At 37.0% G+C, this 19462-nt stretch overlaps 1 protein-coding gene across 1 annotated transcript in view; it reads left to right on the top strand.

The window, feature by feature from the left end:
* The window catches only part of LOC150099851 (winged helix repair factor 1-like), a 182496-nt gene that overhangs the window by 18447 nt on the left and 144587 nt on the right, over positions 1–19462 (top strand). The window contains exon 2 of the mRNA XM_090403997.1: positions 10240–10347. Coding sequence (XP_090260123.1) covers positions 10248–10347 — 100 coding nt within the window. The 5' untranslated portion in view covers positions 10240–10247. The remainder of the gene's footprint in view (positions 1–10239; positions 10348–19462) is intronic.

The following is a 19462-nucleotide window of genomic DNA, read 5'->3' as shown; positions in this document are numbered from 1 at the left end:
AGAGTTGTGAATGATTGGAATGCCTTGCCTGAGAGTGTGGTGTCTGCAAGGAGTTTGAGTGTGTTTAAGATACGGTATGATGAGATGTGTGTGCGTGATAAAAGGACCTCCCAGATGTGTCTTTGACTCCATGAGGTCTTGGGGTAATAATAATAATAATAAAATTGTAGAAATTAGTCTTTTTAGATATTTCAAAGAAAATTTTATTTATTATTCCATTTACCAAATGAATGGAATAATGACTATATGAGAACTTGCTGTTCTTATATAGTTATTATTCTATTTTGGAATACTGGAATATTCCATTTTTCCACTATGGAATGTTATTAAGGAAATATTCCACTGATCTGATTTTTCATTTTCAGTCATTTCCAACTGTAGGTGATTTTGTAGGCATTGCCATCAAAGTATTCCTTTTGAGATTTTTACAGGATACTTCACCATTTCCCTAACTATGGCTTGGACATATTCATGACTGTAATCCATGTGTGTTCACTGGGCTGGTTTATCTGTGCTGCGGTACAAAAAACCCGAGTTTTCGGGTGAAAAAAACCTCCTACCTCCATATGAGACCGACTAACTCACCTTTAGTCAAAAGAGACCAGATGAAGGTTCCTGACGTTACTGACAGGAATCGAACCCAGGTCTTTCCGACCAAAGAACTTCGTCTATACTGACTAAGCTATGGAGGCTCAATATTCTTCTATGGAATATATTCCATAGTGAAAAGAACTAAATCAAATACCAGTAATGGAGAATATAAAAAAATACAGACCCAAATGGAAAGAAAGTGCATCTAGAATGAATGACATATGATACAATACCCAGGAAGATGAACTACAAACCAAAAGGTCATCGAAACAGACAGACTGATGACATACTGAGCCAAGACCGAAACAGACCACCTAACCTATATTTATTTTTGAAAAGAGGAAGAAGTCTATCCATACTATTTAATATGCTATAGATCAGCACTTCCCAAACTGTGGGCCGCGGCCCCCTTGGGGGCCGTAGGTTTTGTTGAGGGGGGCCGTGAAATAATGAAAACAAATTTAAAATGTTTTAAGACTAAGTAGATTTTTTTTATTTGAAAAGAAACATATTTAACTTTTATTATTTCTTTTTTTGTTATTTTTTATATTTTAATGGAAAAATTCACACATGGTGTTAGTTCACAAACTTTGCTTCCTGCGTATTTCGGTGCTTAATGAATATTAGTAAATATTGCTTATTCATATGTTTCATTTCAAAGCAGTGGTTAATTGTATTTACTTCGAATGCTCTCCAGGGAAGCTCCAAATCTTCCTGTCCCTTTCATTACACATTCGTAATCAGGGACTGTTGATATTGACTTTATATACATATCAAAACTCGTTTTATATTATTACTGTCATCCGAGCTAGTTTTCTGTTACCAATAACAGTTTCGCATATACTTCACACATGAAAAAAAGCTTAAACAAGTTCATGTGGGGAGATAGTAACTCCCTTGCAGTGGTAAACAACACGCCCTCCCTAACAGCCACTATACTGCAGAGGCAATAAAAACAAATACTTTTATTATGCCAGTGAATAAGGTATGAGGAGTCTGTGTAATATATTTCTCAACAAATAGTGCAATTAGAGACAACTGGGATAAAAACACACTAATTAATGAATCACATGTCTCCTCCTACAGAAACTATGCTGTATAGCCTGAAACAAAACCCTATGTTGCATGGGCAAACACAGTATCTAACTTAAAACTATTGTTATTAATTAGATGTGTGTGAGTTCGATTTCCCAAGGCAGCAATAAAATTCAACCGAAAGTGTTAAAATTCGTAAAAGTGTTAAAACTAAGTAATATGTATATATAATGAATGTTATGACAGTTTCACATATGGAATTCGGTTGAAGAGAGTTAGCATTTCAACTCAATTGTCAGCTATGCTTTTATCTTTCGGTTGCGCGATCTTTTGTTAATACCGCACCAATCATATGCATGTTTTAATAACCTGCCTTTGCTGTGTGTTTCGCGTTAGGCTTAATTACCGTAAAGGGAGAAAAGTCACAAAAGAGAAAAATGTTCCTGGTCCGGGGATTCCCTTATTCAGGTAATATTCACTAATTTCATGGTATCAGTCTGTGGTGTGCCAGTATCGGTAAGTGGTGATATTATTTGATCTATTCTACGTTAAAAAATTTAACCCTGAGATGGATAAGTGGCTGATAAAAAAATAAAAATAAAAAATCCCGCGAACAATCAGAAGAAGCAGAAACAGACTCAAAAAAAAAAAAAAAAAGGACAGTATTTCATATTTTACCAGAACAGCCCGCATTGTCTTCAGAACCAAACGGTAAGAGGCAAAAAATGTAATATTTGCATTTGATTTTTGCAATATTCGCAGTGTATGTTTTGTATTGAATATAAATACAATAAATATTATAATAATATATCTCTCTATTACGATTTTTTTTCGAGGGGGGCCGTGAAATATTTTAATTTTTGCAAAGGGGGCCCCTGACATCCAGAAGTTTGGGAAGCACTGCTATAGATGACTGACTTTTCATTAGCAAAGAACTGGTAAAATCATTTAAATGATGCGAACTGCAACTGGTGTTGGCATATTACTTCCCTCTTCCTCCTTGATAGATTTCTGCTCTCAATTTTAGCTCAGTTATGCTGTAATTCTCAGAGAGTATTAATGTAAAAAAAAAAAAATATTTTTTTGAATCATAGATATCATTTGAAAGTTGTGATATGTAAAAGATGTGTACAGAGTAACTCTCAGAACATTCTCTTTGTTTTAGTCCAGTTGGACTGAAAATCTCAGGGTGAGTATAACACAAGAAGCAGCTACATTCCAAATTCTACAATATTACAATTTGGTGGAATTTGGAATATACAGCTGTTCAATATAGCAATATCCCCTCTTTTCAACTTTTCTCAGCCAATAAGTGATGTTAGCAACAACTATATTTGGTCAAAATTTTTTTGTGCAGTGTGTCTTACAGAGATATCAATAGGAAGGTGGAGAAGAATGTTTTTAGAGACTTTTACATTTTCATTGTGCCATTTCTCTCCTTAATTGACATTATTACAATTGGCAGTCTGTTTCCTGTTTAGTACTTTTGCTGAATATGAATGACTGAGGGGGATAGAAGAATATTATCCAACTGAGAACTGGAATTATAGAGGTTGAATTTTAGTTTTAACGAGTCTAGTAGGTACTGTGGAAATGGCCTTTTCATCTATATGCTAGGCCATCAGAAGATAGTTATAGGTTTCAGTGTAGCCACTGACTATTATCATTCAGGACTTCCTACTATTATCATTCAGGACTTCCTTCTCACAAGACTCAACTAATTGTGGAAGACCCATCCTAGACAACACAATCTATCATACCACTCCTTGAACTTTATCAGACAAAGCAATTCATTGCTCACTATTTCCTTTTGCAACTTCAAGGGATGGTCCCTTGTTCTCACTCCTTCCCTTTGTTCTACCACACGAAAGAACTCCCCAATGTGAACCATGTAACTACTTCTCAGTCTTGATCATATCACCTGTCTTTCTTCTCTTTACCAAACTTTGCAGTCCACATTCCCTCACTCTTTCTTTCTCGTCATAACCAGGGCTTCACAAATGCATTTGCCCGTGGCAAGTAGATTTTTCCAGCTGATGAATAGCAGCAGTCTAGACAGAATAGAATATTTTTTAATAAAAAAATACTGTGAAAAAAATTTTTTTTTCAAATTTAAGAAAACAGATGAATATGCATAATACATAAATGTATAAAGGGAAATTCTAGTAACAGAATTAATATTACAAATTATATTTTCCAAAAAAAAAAAAAAAAAAAAAAATTATTTTTACTGTTCTTATAATAATGTATTGTTTATTGACTTCTCCTTATTGGAATGGTTTTCATATAAAGGAATTTTCTCCAAACAGTAATATAGCATCACTAATCACTTTATAGAACTCAACTAACTTAATTGGACATATCATTAAAATATGTGTGTATGGGGAGGAAGATATCATTTTTGTTGTCTATCTCTGTATTCTTTCCAAGGTTAATTATTCCCTTCAAATCCTGGAGACCAAAGCTAAGCTCAATAGTCCACGTGTGGTCTGTGCAGAGCTTTATACAGTGGACTTGCAACTCTTCTCAGTATTGCAGCAATCCTCTGAGCTACATTCACTGCTATTACAGTATGTCTCCTGAACTTCAGGTTTCTATAAGTCATCACCCAATGATCCTTTGCCTCCCCCCACTACTCCAGTACGGTTCCTCTAACAGAGTATGCATTCTCCCATCATCTATCATAAAACTTCAAGACATTACTTGTTACATTTAGTTGAATTAAACTGACATTCCCATTAATTTGCACATCTTTCCAGCTGTTGAAATCCTCCTGAAGAACTACCACATATGCACTATTACTAATAACCTTTACAACTTCATATCATAGAGTAACAGCTGAGTTGGATGATGGAAATGGTTATATGATGATTCTGCTGGATTTTGCAAAGGCATTTGACAGAATACTACATGGAACTCTGTTACACAAATAAGAATAAATGGGTATGTACAGGGTGTTCGGGATAAATTTGACATATTTATAATTAATTATATTTTTCCGTAAGTTACATGTATTAACACACACTTCTCTTCATTTAAAAGTTTGGACCCTTCTTCATTCATATACAAGATGTCAGAAAGGATGGATAGCTGGAACCCACCTGAATCATGGAAGAGAATAACTTGTATCATGATGATTCGTGCCCGCCATCAAAATAAGGATATTACGACTGCTGCCCAATGCTCCCTGAATAATACAGTAAAAACAATCAGGCATGAACTAGAGACTTGCAATGGTGACTACGAGGATGTAGCAAGAAGAAAGATCCCTAGCAGACGATCTGATTGCGTTCGTACAGCAGAATTCCTCGCAAATCTGCAGGAACAGGTGTTGAAGAACCCTGGCATTGGAATTCGGGCTTTGTTCGTGGAGTTGCTAACTGTAGTCAATCCCTGGATAACAAGGGTAGCCAATGGTAGGCCGTATGTATGGCAGCAGGATTCGGCCCCTTGCCACACCTCTGGGAAAAGTCAAAAATGGTTGTCTGAAAATTTCTACGACTTCACCAGTCCAAACGTTTGGCCTCCAAACTCCCCAGACCTTAACCCCATGGATTATTTTGTATGGGGCGCAGTTGAAAAAGACACCAATCGCACTTCCAGTAATACAAAAGCCCAGTTAATGGATAAAATTAAAACAGTTTTTGCGGCCCTTCCCAGGGAGACTGTAGCATCAGCTTGTTCGAGGTTCCAAAGCAGAATTGAAGCTGTGATCGATGCTAATGGTGGTTATTTTGAGTAAATCTTGTTGATAGTATTGTAATTAACTCTGCCTGTAATGTTTTTTTGTCAATTCATTAAATTTAATAGATACAAAGAAGATTTTCTTTTTCCTTACGAAACTGTCAAATTTATCCCGAACACCCTGTATATGACACTGGTTATGTGGATAAGAGGGTAGATATCAAAACTACTGGACAGATATCAAAAAGTGGTATATGGAATGGCAGAATCAAGGCGAAAACAAGTGACTATTGGTGTGCCACAAGGTTCAGTGCTGGGACCACTACTGTTTAAATTGTACATAAATGATATGGGAAATAACCTGAAAGGAAATATTCAGTTGTTTGCTGTTGATGTGAAATTAGTTGATTAGTTAATCAATTAGAGCAATAGTTAATCAAGGCAATAGAGAACTTGCAGGACAATTTAAATAGGCTGTCAGTATGGGCAAAAAGATAATGAGTGTCAGTTTAATGTGGTGAAATGTAAAGTTATGCATTTTGGAATAAATAGATTATGACCTGTGTACCACATTGATGGAACTGTAATCCAGGAAATAGATGAAGCTAGAGATTTAGGGGCAGGGGGTAGGTAGAGAGTTGAAGTTTAGAGGACATGTTGCTAAAGAAACTCATAAGATTACTTGGCTATTGAAGAACACTAACAAGTAGAGATAAGGAAGTTATTCCACTTTATAAGGTGTTGATACATCCACATCTGGATTACTCTGCTGAAGTCTGGTCTCCTGAGTTTATGGGAAATGAGGAAGCAGTAGAGATGATTCAGAGGTGAGCAACCAAGACAGTGAGTGGTCTGTGATATGTTCCCTGTGAGGGTAGGGTAAGAGTGTGTGAATTGCAGAAGTTGGTTGATAGGAGAAAAAGAGGGGATGTGATAGAAACATATAAGTTACTTAAATGGTTTTATAGGATTGGTGAAGGGGAAGTGTTTCAGCACTTGGCAGTAGCCAAAATGAGAAGTCATCCCTGGAAGTTGAATAAAGGTGTGGTCAGTAGGGGTGTGAAGACTAGATTTTTTGCTTGTAGAGTTATGAATGAGTGGAATTGGTTGCCAGAGTGAGTTGTGAGTGCTTTGTCTCTTAATGCGTTCAACGAGAGATATGATAGATTGTGTGGATAGTTTGGATCTCCCATAATGAGTCTTCAGACTCCATGTCCATACAATAATAATAATAATAGTAGTCGAATCTGCAAACAATTGAATATCCCGCATTCCTTTCACAATATCATTTATATACAGGTTAATACAGGTTCATGTGCTGATCACTAAAACTCCACTTATAACCTTCTTTAATACTGCTCCATCATGCACAACTCTCTGATATGTCATATAGCTAATTTCTATGCCAGTTCACTATCCTGATATCAAAACCAGTTCTATTCTACTATTCTATTTCAACTATTTCTTCTGCTCACTTTCTTATCAGCACTGAGTAAAGTTATCTTTCCATAATCATTCTTTCTCTTACTTGCTATGTAGCAAAAAATTATTTTGCATTTACTTTGGCTTGCTTAGCTAATTTTCTCTCAAAATCTGATTTAGCCTTCCTTACCATACTTGTTACCTTTCTTGCTTCTACTTTATATTGCTCACGAGCATGCTGATCACCTTTTTGGTTATATTCCTTTCACAATGCTTTCTTTTTTGCAGCTCCTGCTTTTTATTGTTAATATAAAGCTGTTAATGTAAACATAAGCTGCTCATCCACTTTGTCCCTACTTTTTCAAAAACATAATCACATATCAAAGTTAAAAAAAAAATTAAATAAGATTTTAGTTTCTTTTCATATTATTTTTATTTTGAAGTTTTCTTGCTAGCAAAGAATGAATACTGCACCTATCGTTTTACAGAAAACATGCTATATCATTACTATTATTACTATTATTATGGGCAACTCCAGGGAGTCATTAGACTCATCGAGGGAGGCCCCAAATCATATTCATCACAACTATCTGACATTCATACAGTATTTATCATACCTCGCCTTAAACTCATTCACTGTCACAGCATCCACTACAGACTCAGGGAGCGCATTCCACTCATTCACTACTCTAAAAGTAAAGAACCCAGCTCTAACACCTTTACTAACCACACTTTTGCCCAGTTTCCATGGATGTCCCCTAGTCCTCCCACAACCAGCCCTGTTCTCAAATATATCTTCTGAATTAATTTTATAGAAACCCTTCAGTAATTTGAATGTCTCAATCATATCTCCCCTCCTCCGCCTATCAACCAATTTTTGCAACCCACAAATCCTCAACCTGTTCTCATACGGTTCATTCCACAGACCTGCTATCATCTTGGTCACTCGCCTCTGGATCCTCTCCACCTCCTCCCCATCAAGAAGAAACCTAGGTGACCAAATCTGAGCACAGTAGTCTAGATGGGGTCTTATCAAGGCTCGATAGAGAGGAACAATAACCTGCTTGTCTCTGCTTGTCAACGTATTCTTCAGCATCAGTATCATTTGTGTGTGCTGGGCGAAGATATAAGATGAATTTTTTTATTGTGAATTGCAATCAGCAAAATTTGAAAAATACTGCTCTGTGCCTGACTTATAGTTCCCTTCCCCCCAAATATCCTGTCCTGCCCACCTTCACCTCACACCATATACCCTCAAAACCATTGCCTCCAGATCCTCTACTCTGACAGAATACAACTCATTACTTATCATAAGTAATACTGCACCACAACATTTGCCTTTCTTATCCTGCTGAAAAATGCTATACCCTGCTACTTCTATTCCTCTCAGTATATCATCTCCTGTGAACCATGTTTTACTGATCCAAGTAATCTTTGGACAGGCTGAGTCTATCACTGCCATCAGTTCACTTCCTTTATTTTGAATACTCCTAACATTAGTATAAAGAAACAAACACATGTCAGTGTTTCTATACCTATCATCATTCCTTCCAGACTCCACCAGATTCTGCATTGCACCACATGCTCCCCCTTTTCCAAAGTGAATATTCCCACAAAGGCCACCCTTGCTACCATCCACCTTGATAATTCTAGTTTCTGTGCACCAACACGACTACAGAAACTTCATCGTTTTTTCAGTTGCTTCCTGAGTTAGTTGATCTTTGGCATAGGCAAGTAGTGCTTTCTCGCAGAAGGCTAGTTTTACCCAGCAGCACAAAAAATTTGCTTAAGGACACACTGTTTCAAACAACATATACACCTACTTTATATTAGGGTCACAAGGTGATGGCAAATTGTGTGCTGTACTCTCTTCCTTGAGATCAGTGAAGGCTAAGGGTGGAGACAAAATACTCACCAATATATTAGAAAAAAAAAAGCTGCACATTCTCATTGGATATAAAAGGCAATAGTGGATATATTTTGAGCCTTTGTAGCTCAGTCAGTATAGACGAAGCCCTTTGGTTAGAAAGACCTGGGTTCGATTCCCGTCAGTGACATGAGGAATCTTGTGGTCTTTTTTGATGAAAGGTGAGTTAGCCGGTCTCATACGTTGCAAGGGGGTTTTTTCACCCAAAAATTTGAGTTTTTCATCCCTCAAAACAGACAAACCGGCCAGTAGAACACACGCAATTTACAGACAAGAATACTTAGAGGCATAGGGGTAACTGCCTTATCCTCGTATTACGGTTGGGAAGTCCAAAGATACTTGGAAGTCTATGGGTGCTTAAGTGTATGTTAAAGCTACTGATGGATGGATGGAGTGGATATATTTTTATGATTTTGGTGATAAGAGTAGTCACTGACATGATACTTTGTTAACCTCCCTACCATCCAAGTGGATGAAATAGTGAGACCAAATTGCACTTCTTATCCATGTTATTCAACGGGTGTTACAGAATCGTATCCAGATTTAGCTGGACGTCTGTAGCCATCATGGCTGGTTAGGGTGTTAATTGCCACTATAATTAGTCTTGGGAATCATCCTTAGACTAAACAAATGAGAACAGGTGTTGGCAGAATGAGCCTAGCAGGGAAGTAGCACTCATGTGTATGTCATTGAGTTGTATACAAGTGTTATTTCTAAATAACTTAGGGAATTGAAACAACGTAGATCCGAATATAAATTAAATAATACTTTAATAGATATCTCCGATATTTCGGCAATGTCTCATTGCCATTTTCTATAGGAACTTACAAAAGGCAGGAGCACAACAAGCTCTAACAATATAGTAACTGGAAATGAAGATATGAAGCTATCTTTCTCCTAGAAGTCCTGATGGTGCCCTCTGGTGGGCTAAGTAGGCATTCTTGGCCTTTGGGCTGAAGGTCTGCTGATGTATGCCTCCCAAATCTGGGGCAGTCGCATACAACCAAATTTGTTGAGGTTTGGAGAGTTTCTTAGGGCAGAGGCTGATTCCACAAATAATCTTTCGAATTTATTTAATAAATTCGAAAGATTATTTAGAATTAGAATTATTAGAATTCTAAATCTAATTAGAATTAGATTTAGAATTTATTTAATAAATTCGAAAGATTATTTGTGGAATCAGCCTCTGCCCTAAGAAACTCTCCAAACCTCAACAAATTTGGTTGTATGCGACTGCCCCAGATTTGGGACGCATACATCAGCAGACCTTCAGCCCAATGGCCAAGAATGCCTACTTAGCCCACCAGAGGGCACCATCAGGACTTCTAGGAGAAAGATAGCTTCATATCTTCATTTCCAGTTACTATATTGTTAGAGCTTGTTGTGCTCCTGCCTTTTGTAAGTTCCTATAGAAAATGGCAATGAGACATTGCCGAAATATCGGAGATATCTATTAAAGTATTATTTAATTTATATTCGGATCTACGTTGTTTCAATTCCCTAAGTTATTTAGAAATGCTTAACCAACGTATAAGCCTATCTACGAGAATACAAGTGTTATAATTGCTATTTCCTATTAGGTTTAGAAATGAGTCAGAAGAGAGCACTGCAGAGTGCCTGTTTGCAAAGAAATAAAAAGAAGATTCTCTTATTATCAGATCAGGATGGCACTTCCTCTGAAAATAAAGGTAATTTTTTTTATGATTTATTTATTTTTCTGATCTAATAAGCATTTTATCCTAACCTATTGTTTATATTATTATTTTGTTTTTTTAAAAGTGGATTTTGAAATAGGAACTCAGGGAGAGTTATTATATTAACATAACACATAACATTTATATTGTATTAACATAACACACCAATAGCATTGGTGTGTTATGTTAATCCTATAATATCTTTTTTATTTACTTGTTTACCTCTAGTTTGTTTGTGAATTTTTTATTATTTCATTGTTAGATTGTAGGCAATGCAAAACAAAATGATTATCCTGGCTGGAAATGTGTGCAAGTATGTGCATGCACCCCCTCCTAACTTATAGAATGTTCTTTCAAAAGATATAGCATGCTTCAGCAACTTACAAGTTCTGATCCATTTCCTGTTGCTTTGTATGCCATCTAAATCCTCTTCAATAAGTGAGAAACTTAAAAGTTATATGTGTTTGCTCTAGTTCCAATAAGTTCAAATTCTGTTTTGTTTTTTAGTTTTTTTTAATAATTTAATCTTCCCATGCATGAATTTTTATATTAATTTATAAAAAATTATAATGGCATGATACAGAACCATTTAATCTTACAGTATTACCATGAATTCATTAATTTTGCTAAATTTCTGTCCTGTAAATGTTAAAAATGATGTCCTCATCTGAGGACATCATGCACAAATGGCAACAGACTACAGACATATTTCTATGGAAATGACTTAGACTAAGGAATTTATTTTCATCGAAAGACATTACAAGCAATGGCAAAAGAGGCACCTGCTACTTGCGCAACTAGGTTTGGGGCACAAAACGTATACCATTTTTGTCATTTTTGGTTGGGGGGGGGCGCAAGTTAGACACTTGCCACAGGCGCTTCATACCCTCGTTATGTCACTGATTACAAGTTTGACAAAACGGATTATAAACAATTTATGTTTTGCTAAAACATTGCATGAATGATCAAAATTTGGATTACTGAGTACATACAAAAAAGTAGAGCTATGTAAATCAAGAACGGTCTTATTCTCTTTGCTTCATTTTGTATGGAAAGACTGAAAACATTCCGGACAGATTGGAACCTCACATCTACCACAGATTTATCTTGTTTTACTCTTGGAATGTTTCATGAAATGTTTGCAGCACTGGTCTTATACATATTGCTTTGTCTTTGTTGTTGGTAGGTATTGTGTTTGAATCAACAAAATACAAATATCGCCTTATGTCCTACCATCTGTTCACTGACATAGCATCAGCTATAACATCCATGTACAGTCCACGTTCAGAAGACCAATACTGCCTTACACGTGGGTATTTTATGTATGTAATGACAAGTACAATTCCAAGGTAAATTTTGAGTTCAGTCACAGTAAGTGCTATATTATCTTTGCCTTTACGGCATGCATACAGATTAGTTTGTTTCAGAATTTCATCCATCAATTCATCAGGGAAACAGCTGTGAAAAATAATCTACAGGCTCTCTCCATAAATATTTACTTGGCGTTTCCCTCTAAACTGTGGCTCAGTACCAGCAAAGAGATTATCTTTCTCACTAAACCACAACTGGTTGTCTCTGCAGTGGCATATGACCAGCAACATCTGTATTTTGCACACTAGCTGGACTTTGAACGTTGTGAGTCTGACCAACAGGGGAAGGACACTGAACATCACTGTCTACTTGAACTGTCACTCTCTGTAGGATCATTTTGTTGCTGCTGGTATGTAGGATCATCATCAGAATCACTCGGCTCCAAACCTTCAGATTCCTCCAACAGTTTTTCAATCTCCTCTTCAGTAAGTCTCTTGTGGTAATAGTCTTTTTTTTATGCCTGATGGACCTGGTTTTTGGTTATTTATCTGTAAAAGAGATGATAATGCCAATTAACACACTTACTATTCATTTATGTTTGCAAAAATAAAATAAATAAAATTATAAAAATATTGTACAAGAACTTTCTAACCTCAAACTATTTGCTGCATAGATTATCTTACAAACATATTGTCCTCATGTGAAGACAGGTTGTTTTCTAGTTTGTTTTTTGAATATGGTAATAAACATGAACAAATTAAATATTCACACTTCATCTACAAGGTATAACAATATATAAAACCATACTAACCTTTCCAGAAGACTCATAAAATCACCAAATTCAAATCAACAAAACAGCAGCTTTTCACTTCCTCCTTGATACCACCATACACTGCAGAGAGATTGGTATTCCTGTAATTCTGTTGAAACTCCTGCCATCTGGTGTGGTTTCTAAGAATAGTTTGGTCTCCCCAGATGAGGACTACATGCATACAGTAGTACTAAATTATGAATGAATAATTATTATGAGGGAAAACATGAGAAGACCCTCTCATAAAGAAGACCCTCTCATGCATAATGGCCTCATATGAGGCCATTATGCATGAGAGGGTCTTCTTCTTCCTTTCCAGGCTTATAGGCCAAGTGGCCTGTTCCGGACTCAATTCCAACTTTTTAAGGGGGGTCTATCTCTGCATCGAGAATCTTTTGGGTGGTAATTTAGAATTTGTTTAGGTATTCTGCTTCTATTCATTCTTAGTATGTGTTCTTTCCATTTTTCTCTATAGCAAATAACTGTTTCATTTAGGGAGGTTGTAATTCCAAGTTTTTTTCTGATTTCGCTGCTTTTCATTTTGTCCATTATTGTGACTCCTTCAGTTCTGCACAGAAATTTCATTTCAGATGATTCAATTCTTCTTTCATCTGCTTTTTTTATTGTCCATATCTCACTGCCATAAAGTAAGGTTGGTTTAGCTACTGTATTGTAGATTCTTATTCGTGTGTGTTTTTGTACATAATTGGGTTTAAAAATTTTATTTATAATGCCTGTTACTTTTAAAAAGTTTGATATCTTTGGTTCTATATCAGCTTCATTTTCATATGACATTGTGCAACCTAAATATTTGAATGTATTTACTTGCTCTATTATTTTGTTGTTTATTACTATTTTGCTTCTTATTCAATTAGCACCTTTGAAGGCCATGACTTTTGTTTTGTTGGTTGATATTTCCATACCATATGTTTTTTTATCAGATTATTTAGACTCCATAATGATTTTTGTAGTTCATCTTCATTATTTCCAAGGATTATTTGGTCATCAGCAAAAAGAAGAGTAGCTAATTTGGTTTTACGGTTTATCTTGAATCCTCCTTCATTAGTTATCTTCCATTCTTTTATGATTTTATCTATGTATATATTAAATAAAATTTAATTGATGAGAGGGTTAATAGCAGAATAATTAGAATAAATAATATTTCTGATAAAATCATTAGATTCAGATCTCCTTTATAAGATACATTAAAACTAACTTAAGCAGAATAAAAAACTTAATTTTTAGTTGATTGATGTCTTGGATCTATCTGATAACATTAAATAAGCTGGACTGATAATTTGTATGGACACACACCACTCACTCACTCTCTCTCTCTCTCCCTCTTTCTTTCTTTCTTTCTCTCTAATAGACAGGCTTAGGGATTGAACATTATTCATAACTTATTTTAACTGTAGTACAAAACCAAATGAACTAAATTATAAATGTTTATTAACTAACTTATATTTCAGTATCCTTTGTTCGTTTAGACATAGCTAGCATCTTCAACAAATCTAAGCCATCTAAAAGTGAAATAGCTGCTTTAAAAAAATGAGAGGACAAATGAGGTTATATGAGAGGACAAATATTGTGGTTACTAAAGCTGATAAGGGTAACACTACAGTTATCATGAATCAAGAGGATTGTTGCAACAAAAAAATGCAGGATCTCTTAAGTGACAATTCTGCTTACCAAATCATAGATTGAGACCCAAGTATCAAACCTGACTGCCAAGTGTGTCAAACCACATATCTTTGAATTATTAAAATTTACTATATATGCAGGTTATTCACTTGGCAAGGAAAAATTTACAAACAGACTAATTGTACTGAAGTGAGTTCCCTTCTCTCTTCCCCTTTAGCTAACTTTTACATGGAACACTATGAGAACAAAATACCACAGCTACGTAGAAATTCTAAGTGTAGTTACACTTTGTTGATGATGTGTTTGCCATTTGGCCCTATGGGCAAGACACTTTGGATTCTTCTGTAACTTTATGGTGTTGGCTGTTTTGTAAATAGCCAACACCCCAAAATTCACTTCACAGTAGAAAAAGGATCTGATAACTGTTTGCCTTTTCTTGATGCATTAGTTACTTGCCTTTCAGATGGTTCACCATCTTTTTCCATTTATAGAAAGCCAACACACACACACACACATACAGGAAGATACCTGCATAAACAATCACATCATCATCCAACCCAACAGTATGGAATTTTAAAAACACTTACACACAGAGCTAAGACTGTTTGTTTTAAGGATGCAGCTCTCATCACAGAGCTTAACTATCTTTGCCATATGCTTTCCTAAAGCACCACTACTCCTATCCCCTATATCTGAGGTACATCTGAAAATATGGCCAAAGTACAAATAAAATGCAACCTTCACACCACATTCAAACCACATGTCAATTTAGCAACTCTGATTTGCTCTCCTAAGAACAAACTCCAATGAAATGTATTATTGAAATACTTTTTCATAGTTAATTCACGTATGATTACATGGCAGAAAACCAGTATGCTATATAGAAGTCATTTCAGGTTATAAAGATTATTTTTATTATTTTTAGTGTCAGAAGTGGCTATGACGCATTCTCCTAACCTGACCGAGTGTGGCTGTATTGATTTGCAAAAAATTTGAGAGACTGTTATCCTAAGATCAACTCCTTCATAACTATAATATTTCTTTTTTTACAATATTAGAGTGCCAAATTAGAACTTCAGAACTTTTGTTCATTACAATTTGAATTGTTTCACGTACTCATTATTGTCGCATGAAAACTGTAATATGTTGTTTTGCTAACTCTCCATCAAAAATCCTCTTATCCACTTCATCAACTTTATATCTATCCCCCCATGTGCTGCAATTTATTGATTAGAATTCCATGTGGTATCCCATCAAATTACCCTATTTGGATAAAGGATTAAACCAAGAATATACACATGAGCAGTTGAATTAGAGATACCTGCCTAGTTGCGGGTAGCACCGCCTTTTGTCTTGATGACTGCAGTGTGGCATGGACTCCACAAGGCACCGGAAGCGTTGGGGAGCCAAACTGATCTATGACCATTGCACAGCCTCCCACAATGCAGGAGATTGGTCAGAGCAGGGTCCAGGCACGTATATCTCTCTCTCGACAGCATTCCAGATGTGTTCAATAGGATTGAGGTCAGGGACCTTGGGGGCCAGCCAAGCATCCTCATGTCCGTGGAGTGTTCATCCACCCACTCAGCCACAATTCAGGAGCAGTGGGCCAGTGCATTGTCTTGTTGTAGGTACAGGTCTCCTGCAGGGTGCTGTAGGTGCAGAAATGGATGCACATGATCTGAAAGCAGGTCCCTGTATCGTTCGTCGGTGAGGGACGATGGTAGATGTACCCATTTCATCCCACGTAAACAGTCCCCATACGAGGATATTACCAGCCTGAACTGTACCCTGTTGGCACGAGGGATTCATCGCTTCATATGCTTGCTGACACACTCGTACCCTGCCATCGGCATGTACCAACGTGTACCTTGACTCATCAGTCCAGGTGACCTTTTTCCATTCGTCAAGGGTCCAATGGTGGTGTTCCTGCACCCATGCTAATCGTTGTGCCTTGTGACGTGCGGTGAGCAGAGGTACTCTAGTTGGGCAGTGGCTTCTGTACCGCATAGCAAGGAGATGGTTCTGGATGGTGTAGCTGTTTACACAGCTTTCTTGTCCAGCATTGAATTGGTGAGTGATCTGCGGCACTGTGGTCTGTCTATCCGCTGTTACCATCTGAGCTAGCCGATGGCATCCCCTGTCATCGACACATTGTACACCATGGCAGTTTTCCCTGGCAGCTCTGGTTTTACCTGATTCCGTGTACTCACGGTACGCTCTTGACACAGTGGCCCGTGCCTGCACGACTTCGGAGATGGAGTGCCCCATACATCTGGCTCCGACTATCTGGCCGCGATCAGATTCGCTGAGATCTCGAGTTTTCCCCATTTTGTGCTCGACTGTTACTCAGACGGTCAGTACAAGGTCTGATGACATCCCCGTCACGTGCCACATGGCACTATTCCATTCGCCAGGGTGACCATAGCACCATTTCGCCAACACGGCAGGTATCTCTAATTCAACTGCTCATGAGTGTAATTTCTTGGCATCTTTATGTTAGCACAGCTATTTTGAGGTGGTATAGCCACTAAACAGAATGGAAGAATTAAGATTAGCAAAACAAGTGTTTTTTGCCTGGAAGACCCAGAGAAAGACAAAGATCTAAGTGGATTGATAGTCAGAAGTGCCTTTAGAAGACAGAAATAGATAAATTTGGAGGAAAACTGTTGATAGGAAGTTAATAATGATGCAAATTTTTTCATGTACTATCGTAATATCCTGTACACCCACCTCTGAGGATAAATGTCAAAAATTTTATGATGATATGTCCGAAATAATGTATTTAGTGAGTTTATGAAGTATAAAATCAGGAAACTATAGAGTTATTAGGCCAGGCACCAGTCAGGTGTTCTAGAATGAGAACAAGAATGATGAAAAAATACTAAATATTGTTTCTTATGTCTTGAATTTGAAAGGGTCAATCATTCACAAGATACAAGATTTGAGTGTCGTTAGTGAATGTGGTGGTCGTGTTGAGTTGTGCTGGAAAACGTGTTTTTAAATTAAAGTATAGTGTGCCTTTTTGTCTCAAATTGTGCTGCAGTTGTGCTTTGGTTGCATTCAAGTGGCTTTCAGTGGTGTTATTGTTTGGAACTCTGTTGTATATATTGTGTTTTCGTTGCTGTTTGTTTCACTACTTCAGTGACTAAAGGTGGCGTCCAATAAGAAACGTATGTCAGCGGCTCAGAGGACTTCTATACGAAAGTCTGTCTCTGCATTGGATTTTTCGCAATGGATGCGTTGCGGAAACTGTTATATGTATGTGCCAAGGAGTGTGAAAGATCTGTGGACTGTTTGGCTAAATGAGAAGAATGAAAACGTCGATGTATGTGAGAAGCATCGGGATAGGAAGTGATTAGGAATGGAAACAGGCGTCGGGACCATAGCGGATGAACTTCGGCAGGAGTTCAGGAAAATGAAAAGTGACTTTTATCTTTTGCAAGAGGAATTGGAAGGGCTCGGTAAGGGGGTTCTGGAAATTAAAACCAAGTTAAATGGGTTGAATAGACAAATTAGGACTGTGGAGAGTACTCTAGCTGAAGTAACAAGAACAGGATTAAGTATGGGAGAGTCTTTGGTGATTGATGAAGAATTAAATAGTATGGGAGTGATTGGAAGTCAACAGAATGAAAGCACAAGAGGTCTAGAAGAAACGAGATGTCTTGAGAGTGACAGAGTAAGTAAAAGAGCGTTAATAATGAAACTGGGAGAGTCGTGCTGAATAGCATAGTATATGAGGCCGTAAGTGAGTTTGAACATGAATGAAGTTATGAGTGGTAAAATATATGATGATTCTATGATTAAGGGTATGGAGAGCAGTATGCCTGAGGAGTGCTTGGCTGGTGGAACAATAGAGAGAGTGGCTTTAGCAATAAAGAGAGGGCATGATGCAGAAAAGGTGATAGTTATGGTGGGTACAAATGACCTGAGTAGTGGTATAAATCGGGTATTGTTAGATATCGTGAAGAAGAAAAGTGTCAATGGGAGTATAGTATGTGTGCTGCCTCGTTTTGACAATTATGAGTTAAGTAGACGAGCAATGATAATGAATGATATAATTGCAAGAATGTGCCAAAAAAGAGGTCTGGAATTTGTTGATGTCTGGAGTGTGTTTGAAGGCAAAAGGAATTACCGTTTCCTGAACAAGTTGAAGTAACTGGGCATGGAAACTAAAATTGAAAAGGTTGAGTGTAAGAAGAGATACTTAAGCAGTGATTGTATAATTGTTGATCCTTATTCGCGGAATAAATTGCAGAATAGAGGGGATAAAAATCAGCATGGGACTACTGAAATTAGTGACATGTATATCAGTTCTAAAGCTGGTACAAGAACTAAAGAGAATCTGCAATTTTTATATACAAATGCAAGAAGCATTCGAAATAAGATGGAAGAATTTTTGGCATTAGTCAGTGCAATCTCACCAAAAGTTGTAGGCATTAGTGAAACTTGGCTTTCAGCAGAAGATGTGGTCACTGGAATTGAATGTGATGGGTACAGTATTTTCAGAAAGGATAGAGAAGATAGAACTGGGGGGGGGAATATTTTTGATGATAGCTGATAAGTGGCAGCCAAAGAAAATATTATATCAAGATGACAGACATGTGAATGATAGTGCATTGAGGCAGTCTGGTGTGAAATAGTGACCAATGCAACCAAATATACAATTGGTTGCTGCTATAGGCCAGGGGATATAGGGGGTGATATTCAATTCATGCATCAGCAAATTAGTGCAATGAGTGCAGGGTTAGTGATTATTATGGGGGATTTTAATTATGGTGATATCAATTGGAAGGAGGAAATATCACATGGCAAAAAAGGGAAATGGAATTCATACATCTTCTACGAGATAATTACTTGAAACAGCACATAAGTGAAGGGACACGTGGTGTGAGAGTGTTGGACCTGGTCATTGGTTCAGAGGATATATGCATAAGTAAGGTGTCCTCGTTACCTCCAATTGGTGAGAGCAATCATGTGGTAAAATTTGTGGATTTCTCTCTTAAGAAGGGGTATATACGGAACTACAGGTTAGGCAATTTATAACAAGCTTCGGAGTGAGCTTGCAGCAGTCCCATGGCAGAACATATTGCAGGGGAAAGATGTTAGCAGTGCATGGGATAAAATCAGCAGGTATCTGAGGAAGGCAATATTAGATTGTGTCCCCATGGTCAGGAAGACAAACAAGGTAGGCATTAGATGGATGAGTAGTAGTATCAAGCTTGATCTGCAAAAAAAGAAAATGTTATGGAGAATTTATAAGGAGAAAGGTGATCAGTACATCCATGAGCAGTATAAGGCTCAAGCTAGGAAGGTTACCAGCATAGTAAGAAAAGCTAAATCAGA

This window comes from Typopeltis vanoorti, chromosome 14, assembly GCF_054136105.1.
Source record: "Typopeltis vanoorti isolate ZY-2024b chromosome 14, IOZ_Tvanoo_1.0, whole genome shotgun sequence".
Classification (NCBI taxonomy): Eukaryota; Metazoa; Arthropoda; class Arachnida; order Uropygi; family Thelyphonidae; genus Typopeltis; species Typopeltis vanoorti.
The sequence above is the reverse complement of the archived record's forward strand: the minus strand, read 5'-3'. Positions and strand labels throughout refer to the sequence as shown.